We start from the raw sequence: 9,349 nt of genomic DNA, 5'->3' as shown, positions 1-9,349 counted from the left end.
CTCGTGATGTCATTACGTCAGCGTGACTCATGCGTGGAACAATGGGGAATTTCACAGATGAGCAAACTAAAGGCAATTAAAGTTGTGGTTGTTGTTATTACCAACCACATGCTACATAACCTGTTTTAAGAAGTCAGATAAGAGTTTGTGATATTATTAATCCAGACTGTCACTGGGCAAGAGGTGGGGTAGCCTACACCATCACACGGCTAACACATAAAATCACCAGTTAATCTAACATGTATGTCTTCGGCCAGTGGGAGGACGCCAAAGTACTCAGACAGAACCCATACAGGAACATAAACGCCACACAAAAACAGGTTCCAGCCGGTTGGCAGGTTCAATCTTAATGCTTGTGGTAATTTTCACTAAATGTGTAGTGACAGTATTTTGCTGTTGTGGGGCAGTATTGGGACACAGGTGCAGATTCATCATCATTTTGTATCCACAAAGTTGAGACTGAAGTCAGAGTTGTTAGAGACATTTTATTTCTTTCAGTAATCTGGAATAGCATCAGAGAGACCATAAAATATGAAAAATATGCTCCGTATTTTATTCAATGCTGAGTCAGTAATTAGCTGAGAGAACAGGGGCCGAAGACTTTCACTTATATGCAAGACCCAAGAGGCCAACCCATCTCCTTCAGAAAACTGCGCCTCCCATGATGCACTGTGCCATATTTTTCCAGCTGCAGATGTGAGTGACCTGAACGCCAACCAATCATGGCCTGAGTTGTCTGAGGAACAGGAGGGGAGGGGCTAACCTGAAGGAATCAAGAAAAGGCAGTCAGATAGACAGACAGATAGATAGACAGATAGATAGACAGACAGATAGATAGATAGACAGACAGACAGACAGATAGATAGATAGACAGACAGACAGACAGACAGATAGATAGATAGATAGACAGATAGACAGACAGACAGACAGACAGACAGACAGACAGACAGATAGATAGATAGATAGATAGATAGATAGATAGATAGATAGATAGATAGATAGATAGATAGACAGACAGACAGATAGATAGATAGATAGATAGATAGATAGATAGACAGACAGATAGATAGACAGACAGACAGATAGATAGACAGACAGATAGATAGATAGATAGACAGACAGACAGATAGATAGATAGATAGACAGACAGACAGACAGATAGATAGATAGATAGTCATACATGTATGTATTTTTCTGGAGGGGTCAGAGGTCGTGTAGCCAGGTGCTGAGGTAGCTCCACCTTGACTGCCTTCTTCAGCTTCATGCTCTCCAACTGATACTGAAATGCATAAAAGAGAATTTATCACATGAGTGGACTTCAGAGACCTGAAACAATATTTGAGAGGGTAATATAATTGGTGTAAATATGTGTCATAATTGACTGTATATACAAGATGGGCATAGGCATCATGATGTCACCCATTTGTTAGTGAAGTCTTGAGCTCAGTGTGTTTCTCAATGTTTTGAAAGGGGCGGATCTAACTGACAAATCACTGCGCTCTCATAACAAGTTACCAATCACAGGATCGGCCCACAGTGACACATGCTCTGCTTAAAGTGAAACGAGCAGCTGACACCATAAATGCTTCAGGAAGGTGTTAATAAGGTCAGAGGACAGGAGGGTTTAGTAGTCAGAGACTTTCCAAACCCCACTTTTGTGGGGTAAACATTTGCTAATGGAAATTTTCATCATGCTTTTCACAAAAGTAGTGAAGACAATTTTTAGATTTTTGCCAGTCTTGATTTTAAAGTGGGTTTTACATGTATTAATTTACACCATGGGGCCATACACTAAAAAAACTATCACAGATTCAACTCTGATGATTAAGCTAGATTTAAAAATAAATCTTTTATGTTACAGCTTTTAGAGTACATGTAGCATCATTGTGTCTGAGTACAGAATACTAGGTTGGTTGGTTGGTTACCATTCATACTCCTACATTAGTTTATGTTAAATGACTAGTGACAGAACCAGTGACTCAGTGGAAAACAAGGAAACTAAAACTAAAAAGCAGCTTAAAGGTGTCACTTTTGTGTTGCCCCTGGCTGCAGCAATGAGTTTATGTTAAAAACCAAGGAAAGATTGTCCACCACAACCAGTTGCTTCTTATACATAGTTGTAAGTTTGTGTTGTGGTTGCACTTCTAACATCTAGTTATTGCTTGGAAACAAGCAACATCACGGGAGTGTGTCTTTTTGTAAATCTTTAGCCAACTGATTGGCATGCCTTAGCAGAATTCTAGTGTCAGATGTCGGTGTTGGGAGTGATTTCGCTCCCAAGGTGAGTGTGTTCCAGTAGTAAAGTTGGACTTTTAGATTTTCACACTTAAAAACGCCGCTGCAGCACGTTCATGGATAGAGCCAATGCTCTGCTTTGGCGTACAAGCAAGGCACAAACAGGTTTACTACCGTTTACGTGCACTGGTGCCCTTTTTGGATTGTGAAGTCAGGGTTCTGAGCTGGAAGTCAGACTTGAGGGGTCGTCCCAGATCATTCCAATTGGGAACTTTGGAAATTCTGACTTCCAACTTCAAATGGAACACACCATTTGTCTTTTATCCACATCAGGGGGTGGCTGTATCTCAGGAGGTAGAGCACATCGTCTACTAACTGGAAGGTTGCCAGTTTGATTCCTGGCTGCCAAAGTATCCTTGGGGAAGATAGTAAATGCCAAGTTGTTCTCTGATGTGTTCAGTGGAGTGTGAATGTTGTTGCAGCTGTAGAAAAGTGCTTGTATGAATGGGTGAATGATGCATGTTGGATAAAGCACTTTGAGTGCTTGAGTAGAAAAGTGCTAAATAAGAACCGGAGCATTTACCATTTACATCTTGTGGGATTTTTTCAGCACTGGAACAGGATCTGTGGTTCTCCCCTAACCACTGAACAGACATCAAAAGTGCATGCTCCACTGGTTTCTCTTGCTTCAGTAAAATGAATGGTGCTACGTGTGGTTGTCTTTACCTCCTTGTAGGCTTCAGACAGGAAGCCCCATTTGTTGGGCCAAACTTCAGCCGAATGTTTCTCAGCCTTTACATGTGCCTTCCTAACACACAAACACAAAATAATCTTGTGTCATATGTGGGCCTCTGCATCCTACAGCACTGAAAGGGGAAAGAAACAGGTGTTTCCTCCAGTGTCGGTGCTGTTTGCAAATCCAGAAAGAGCTGAAGGTCCCATTTGAGCCAAACTACTGACGGCTCTGCTGGAGCTTTACCTGTTGAAGACTGACAAACATCATGACCCTTTGGTCAAACAAAACCTCCAATTACAGGCAAAGTCAGAGAACAAGCTTTTCTTGTGTTCACATTTTCCATTTAAAGTGACTAATTTTTCTTATGAGCAGTTCTTACAAATGAATACAGTAAACCTTAAATACATTTTTCTTGTATCATATCGTTTTACATTTGACTTTTTTTTTAACCACATATCTAATCAAAAATGGGTCACACTAGTAATTCTAATGATACCACAAGTAGTTTGTTTTTTTGAATGACATTGGTAGTATGGGATCCTTTATTTGCTATAGTTAAAATATGAAACATATTACCAACCATAATACAAATCACAGCAGTGTTAATAGTCATTTTACTGAAATATGTATATCTTATATATTAACAAACAAAAAGGTCACATATCAGAATTTTGTCCAGTCACCGTGATAATAATAACCCAGTACATATGCAAGAATGTCTGTTTATACAAACACAAATGATATACAAAAATGATAAAAGTCAGACAGTTTACCAGATTTCATCTTGATGCACAAAGTTGATGGGTTCAGATGTTTGCTGTAGCTCTGCCATCTCTTCTGACCAGTGAGTGAGAGTGTGTGTGTGTGTGTGTGTGTGTGTGTGTGTGTGTGTGTGTGTGCGCTCATGTTTCACCTGTGTGTAAGCCACGCTGACAGACCTGTTTACTGTGGTCATGGAGACAGGTTCCCTGACACATGCACATCTTCAGTCTGTTCTGTGTGTGTGTGTGTGTGTGTGTGTGTGTGTGTGTGTGTGTGTGTGTGTGTGACTGTGGTGATGAAGCCATTGGAGGGTTACTGGAAGCTCAGACAGTTTTGTTTTCATAAGCTGCTGAGTTGCTAACGTGCTAACATGCTAGCATGTAAAATGATGTCTATGGTAATCCTTGCAAAGAGCTAAAGTGACACCAGAGGCTGAGAAGTGAGATTAATGTTGAGTTGAAAGTTTTCTGTCGTGAAAGTGGTTTTCTTTTTGCCTGGATAAATCGCTGTGATAACATGCTGAACACATAACTTGGTTGGGAGCAGGTGACCTTCAGAGCTTCGGTTTAGAACATTTGGGAATCTCCACACTTTCACTCATTCTTTTATTTACAGCATGTTTAAAGTGCATTATTGATTCTCTGCAGGGGCGATACATTTTGTATGTGCAACTTGTTAAGCCATACCTGACTAACATTAGAAATGAAGCCCAACTGTAAAGTTACAGTAGTGTCAACCGTGCATTGTACTCTCACTGGTATTTGCATGAATTCAGCTGGAGATGCAGAAAATGTATAAATATTATACCTGGTTCTAATTTCCTGCTAAGTTTCTTACACTGTTGGAAACTGCAGCTGCTAGAACACAGAATACACACCAAGAATACCTGTCCAAGCAGTTAAATCAATTTCACTTTGATCTGCGACAAACACAAAGTGTTTTCCACGTCTCCTTCATTAGGCTGTGAGAATTAATGTTTCTGAGCTCTAATGTGCACTCAGAGTGCTAAAATCACCAGATTAATGATTTTCTGCAACATTAATCTCTTATTCACAACAGTGTTGCATTTTACTGCTGTATTTTTATGTTCTTTGTAGATTTCTATCACCATTTTGTTATCGTCTGATAACGCCTCTAATTGAGTTGGCAACATTAACGGGGTCATTTTGCGCAGAACAGTAACAGGATGCGTGAAATGCTCTTTCGATGTGAGTGAACACACACAGAGCCTGAAACAGAGAACGCTCATAACCACCATCGTGGTACCCGTTATCTCTGACAGGGGTTTTAGGTTTTGTCGAACCAGCTAACACATCCTTTGTAACATACCCCTCAGGTAATGTTCCATGGGACAGAAGAAAAGAAAGAAAGAAAGAAAAAACTTAAATTCATAAACTTGGTATCCTGCTTAAGAATTTTTGTTGTTTCCAGTCTTGAACAATGTAAATTGCCTTTCGTGCATTTTATGTCATTAGAAAATGGTTTAACTAATAAAGTTTCTAAAGTGCTCCAAAATTAGCAAAATAGACACATCAAAGTTATTTTAACAATTAACAAAATGGCTGCACTGAGTAAGGCTACTTTGACTGCAATATGTGCCGATTTTAGTACTTAGATAAATACATCATAATATAAAAAACAGGGATAGCTACTGTTATGTTGCTCCAACCGGGTTCTGAGCCTGGTTCTGATGGAGGTTTCTTCCTGTTAAAGGGAGTTTTTCCTTCCCACTGTCACCAAGTGCTGCTCATAGGGGGTCGTTCTGACTGCTGGGTCTTTACCTTACTACAGTGGTTCCCAAAGTCAAGAGTGCTGTGGCCTCCTTAAAAACTGGATAATCCCATGCCCCCCCCCCTTTGTATGTTTTAAAAATGTAGCATCAGATGTATCAACCCAATGAAGATGGATGCAGTAATTTGTGATGTACTTTATTACACAAAATCAAAAAGTGATTACTGAACAATTACCTAACAAGTGCAGCTCTTTGGATATATTTTCTCAAGGTGATTTTAGCATTACAAGCTCACGGTAACCCTGTCCAGAGCACACAGCTTCATTTTTAATTCATTGTATTATAATTCTTATTGTCTTATTGCTTCCTGATCAGCAGTGAGCCACAAATTTTAAATCATTTAATTTCTGTTGGAGTTCTTAACTAAAAAAAATAAAAATAAACTATAACTGTCACATCCTGTCACTGGATGTTAAATACATAAATAGAAAATTCAGCTTTTAAAGATTCATCTATTAAAGCTACTTTTTAAATATATCATTAACTTAATCAGCAATCACCTATAATAGTTTTCTTCCATGTTGATTTATTTATGTCATGGTCCCCGGGTCTTGGACCAGGATTGTTGAGATTTTGGGATATTTGGGGGCTTTGCCCACTTTGTATGGTTTAAGTTAGTTTTTCCCCTCTTGTTCCCTCAGTCTTGTTATTGTCAAGTTCACATGTGTAGATCTGTTAACAGTCACTTCCTGTTTTACTTTGGCAGCCCTTAGCATTGTGTGCTTTATATTTAGTTTTGCTTCCTCTTGTCTCGTTAGTGTGTTTCAGCTCACCTGTTCGCCCCGGCTGTTTCCACTTTCCTCTCATTACCTCCTGTGTATTTATTGTCTGTGTCCTGGTCTTTGTTGCGTTCGCCCTCATGTTGTGTGTTTTTAGTGCAGAGAGAGTTTGTTCTTTATTCTGTATTCCTGGTTTTAACCCAGTTTACTTCCTTTGTTGTTATTCTTTTTAGAAAGACTCCAGCAATAAAGCTGAAGTCTGAATCCTGTTTCCAGAGTTCTGCATTTTGGTCCTAACCCTGCCTGATGAACAAGAACAACGAGATGATTTAATGGCTTATAGAGGACTTGAAAATGATTTTTCTTCTGTAATAGATCAGTCCCAGAGACAACATCAATGCTCCAAAAAGCAAAGCACAAACTCCTCCCGTTACATAACTCCATTCAGACTGTTTCAAGGAAGAATCTGCAACAAAACAATAAGAGACATATTAATTATTAATAATACATGTCTTATATTAAGAAAAGGACACTGTAAATGTACAGAGCCATCCCATTTAACAACAGCATCATGACTAAAACCACCCCCTCTGCCCTCACCCCAGTGAGAAATCTTGGGCTCCTTGAGGCTGACATGCTCCAACATACAGGTGACCCTGTCCTTTGGGCCAGGTGTGTACTCCAGGTAAGAGTGAACCTGATAGGTCCAGTCTCCATTTGTCATCACTTCACTTATGGTCACGCCCTCAGTCACTTCCTGCCCGTTCAGGTACCAAGTCACGAGGATGTACCTGGGGTAGAAGTCGTAAGCGCTGCACACAAGTATTACGCCATGACTGGAAGTGTGGTCCCCCTCCTGGAGAGTGATGCTGGGTTCAGCTGAAATCAGAAGGTTCAGCAGCTTTAATTCTGTAAACCAGGGATTGCCCTCCCCCCCCAGTGTGATTTAGTTAAAAATTGCTGTAACTGTGAATTCTGGAGTATAGAGGGCTACACTGTTTGATCAGGTGCAGCCAAATGCTGCTAAACTGATCGGACAGCACTTCACAGTGCAAACGGAGAATAACCCAAAGCATGTAATAATCAACCAAAGCACTTCCAAAGTACTGCACATCCTCAGTACTGATAGTAATGCACGTATCCAGTGTTTGAATATTTACCCATATTTTCCTCAGTTCCATTGAATATTGCATCAACAGTGTTGACACATATCAGCTGTTTCTCTATTTTTCTCTGCTGAACATCATATTTGTCTTCATTAAACTGAGACGCTGTGATTTTTCCAGCTGGAGTGAAACCCGTCCAGCTGCCGACTGTGCTGTTGTACTGCATCATAAACTCTTTGTTAAAATACCAGTCGATCAGATACTCCACGTTCTCCCACTCTCTGGAGTGCATAACGCAGTAGAAGTCAGCAAACATGAAGAAGCCATTTCCATCAATCTGAAAGGAAGAGAAAAAGCATTGTGGAAGTTTTCTACCGTCAGAAATTCACAGCGATTTTTCTTTGTGTGATTCATTTTCACTTTCACGCTCAGCAAAGTTTCCTCACATTTAAACCTAAACTCTTATCAAGCTGACGGCGTTCCCTCTGAGAAGACTCAAGACCTCTTTTCTTATCAAGGAGCTGGATCAGCTGTGCCCTTAAAAGCAGAGATTCAAATTTACTGTCCACTGTTGTGCTCAGGTATTCTCACTCTGAATTGGACAGTTAAATCCACATCAGACTAATTAATAAAATCCTGCTAAAATAATGATAATAAAAAAAAGTCACTCTCTGTTTTAATAGTAAATATGATGTTTTCAAATTACAGATGTGAAAGAGGAGTGCGTCACATTTTTAACATTTTATTTTTGGACTTCACTGTATTTTGTACCAAGAAGCTGCATCACATCATGAGCATGACTTTTTACACTGAGCCCGAGGTCTGAATCATTGTCAGTTTTGTAGCCTTCTTACTAACAAAGAAAGGTGATTAAGCCAAGGAGCTGTGCAAACATGTTTCACTGGGTACTGAATGATGGGATGTGGAAATATCTATTTTCTTCCACTTATCCAATTCAGACTCCTGGGGATGGGGGTGAGGGGGTGGGGGTCTCTGGACCGGTCATCTGTTGCAGAGCTAACACAGAGAGACAGAAAGACAACCATTCGCATTCACACCTGTGGGTAATTTAAAATCACCTATTAACCTAACCCCAATAACTGTATATCTTTGGACTGTGGGATGTAGCTGGAGTATCCAGAGAGAACCCATGCAAACATGGGGAGAACACGCAAACTCCGCACAGAAAAGCACTGTCCAGATGGTGGATCTGAACCCAGGACCTTCTCGCTGAGGCAACAATGCTAATCACAGCGCCGCCGTGCTGCCAAGAAACATGAAACAGATAGTTGATTCTAATATTTCTCAAGCTGGTCCCTGTCTATTTTGAAAATGGTTCTGAATTTTCAGAATGCAGGTTTGAATGTAATGGTTTTACCGATCCAGCCCATTAGATGTCAGATTTGGTCGCTTGTGGCTCATGAACTACAAGTGTGACAACAGTGGTTTAGACTGAAACATGTCGACACTGAATGAACTGCTGCTAAACACCAAGTTATTAACATGATATTCTGAATCTGCAGCTTTCAGGCACTGATGTGTCATTGTACAGCTCCTCAGAGCTGCTAGCATACCTGTAAAGTCAGATTCACAAACTGATTAGGTGGCTTTAACTGTGATCCAACAGTACTGAAGGACAGGTCTATGTATTTTCCATATTTGTCTTGAAACAACAGTCAAGTGACCACACGGGTGTTGAAACTGTCACTCACACTGAATGTAATCATTCCTTCTGTGGCAGCTTGCAGCAAATTAAAAAAAATGGGAACAGTAAATAAAAGCTTTTAACATTTATATCCCCACCAGACTATTCCTTTCTTTCTCATACAGTTGCATGAAATTAAAATCACTTGAAAACGATGTATAATGTAATGACTTATGCTATATATTTATACATAAAAAAATCAAAACTTACCCACCGCAAATGGAGAGAAGGAACGCAGCAGCAGCAGGTAGCTGAAGCGGTTCATGTCGAAGCCAAAATGAGGCATGACTGTTA

General features: G+C 40.1%; 2 protein-coding genes across 2 annotated transcripts; both read right to left on the bottom strand.

Moving 5' to 3' along the window:
• Nucleotides 1-607: 607 nt before the first annotated feature.
• Nucleotides 608-3,822, bottom strand: LOC115779990 (uncharacterized protein C20orf85 homolog). The gene is made up of 4 exons (XM_030728902.1): nt 3,745-3,822; nt 2,962-3,043; nt 1,181-1,279; nt 608-763 (listed from the first exon to the last, which is right to left on the bottom strand). The coding sequence occupies exons 1-4, from the start codon at nt 3,801-3,803 to the stop codon at nt 608-610; spliced, it is 396 nt and encodes a 131-aa protein (XP_030584762.1). The 5' UTR covers nt 3,804-3,822.
• Nucleotides 3,823-6,573: 2,751 nt separating this feature from the next.
• Nucleotides 6,574-9,341, bottom strand: LOC115779989 (rano class II histocompatibility antigen, A beta chain-like). The gene is made up of 5 exons (XM_030728901.1): nt 9,266-9,341; nt 8,312-8,367; nt 7,405-7,687; nt 6,845-7,123; nt 6,574-6,710 (listed from the first exon to the last, which is right to left on the bottom strand). Exons 1-5 carry the CDS (start codon nt 9,339-9,341, stop codon nt 6,574-6,576), a joined length of 831 nt encoding a protein of 276 aa, XP_030584761.1.
• Between the last annotated feature and the right edge of the window lie 8 nt (nt 9,342-9,349).

The sequence above is a fragment of the Archocentrus centrarchus genome, chromosome 5, assembly GCF_007364275.1.
Source record: "Archocentrus centrarchus isolate MPI-CPG fArcCen1 chromosome 5, fArcCen1, whole genome shotgun sequence".
NCBI classification, from domain to species: domain Eukaryota; kingdom Metazoa; phylum Chordata; class Actinopteri; order Cichliformes; family Cichlidae; genus Archocentrus; species Archocentrus centrarchus.
Note: the sequence above shows the minus strand (reverse complement) of the source record. Positions and strands in the feature narration are given on the sequence as shown.

Coding starts and splice junctions, on each gene's coding strand:
- LOC115779990 (XM_030728902.1), bottom strand. CDS start 3,803: ATGGCAGAGCTACAGCAAACATCTGAACCCATCAACTTTGTGCATCAA. Junction 1,280..2,961: donor TGTCTGAAGCCTACAAGGAG/GTAAAGACAACC, acceptor TATGCATTTCAG/TATCAGTTGGAGAGCATGAA. Junction 764..1,180: donor CTCCAGAAAAATACATACAT/GTATGACTATCT, acceptor TGATTCCTTCAG/GTTAGCCCCTCCCCTCCTGT.
- LOC115779989 (XM_030728901.1), bottom strand. CDS start 9,341: ATGCCTCATTTTGGCTTCGACATGAACCGCTTCAGCTACCTGCTGCTG. Junction 7,124..7,404: donor TGGAACTGAGGAAAATATGG/GTAAATATTCAA, acceptor TTCTGATTTCAG/CTGAACCCAGCATCACTCTC. Junction 6,711..6,844: donor GCCCAAGATTTCTCACTGGG/GTGAGGGCAGAG, acceptor GTTTTGTTGCAG/ATTCTTCCTTGAAACAGTCT.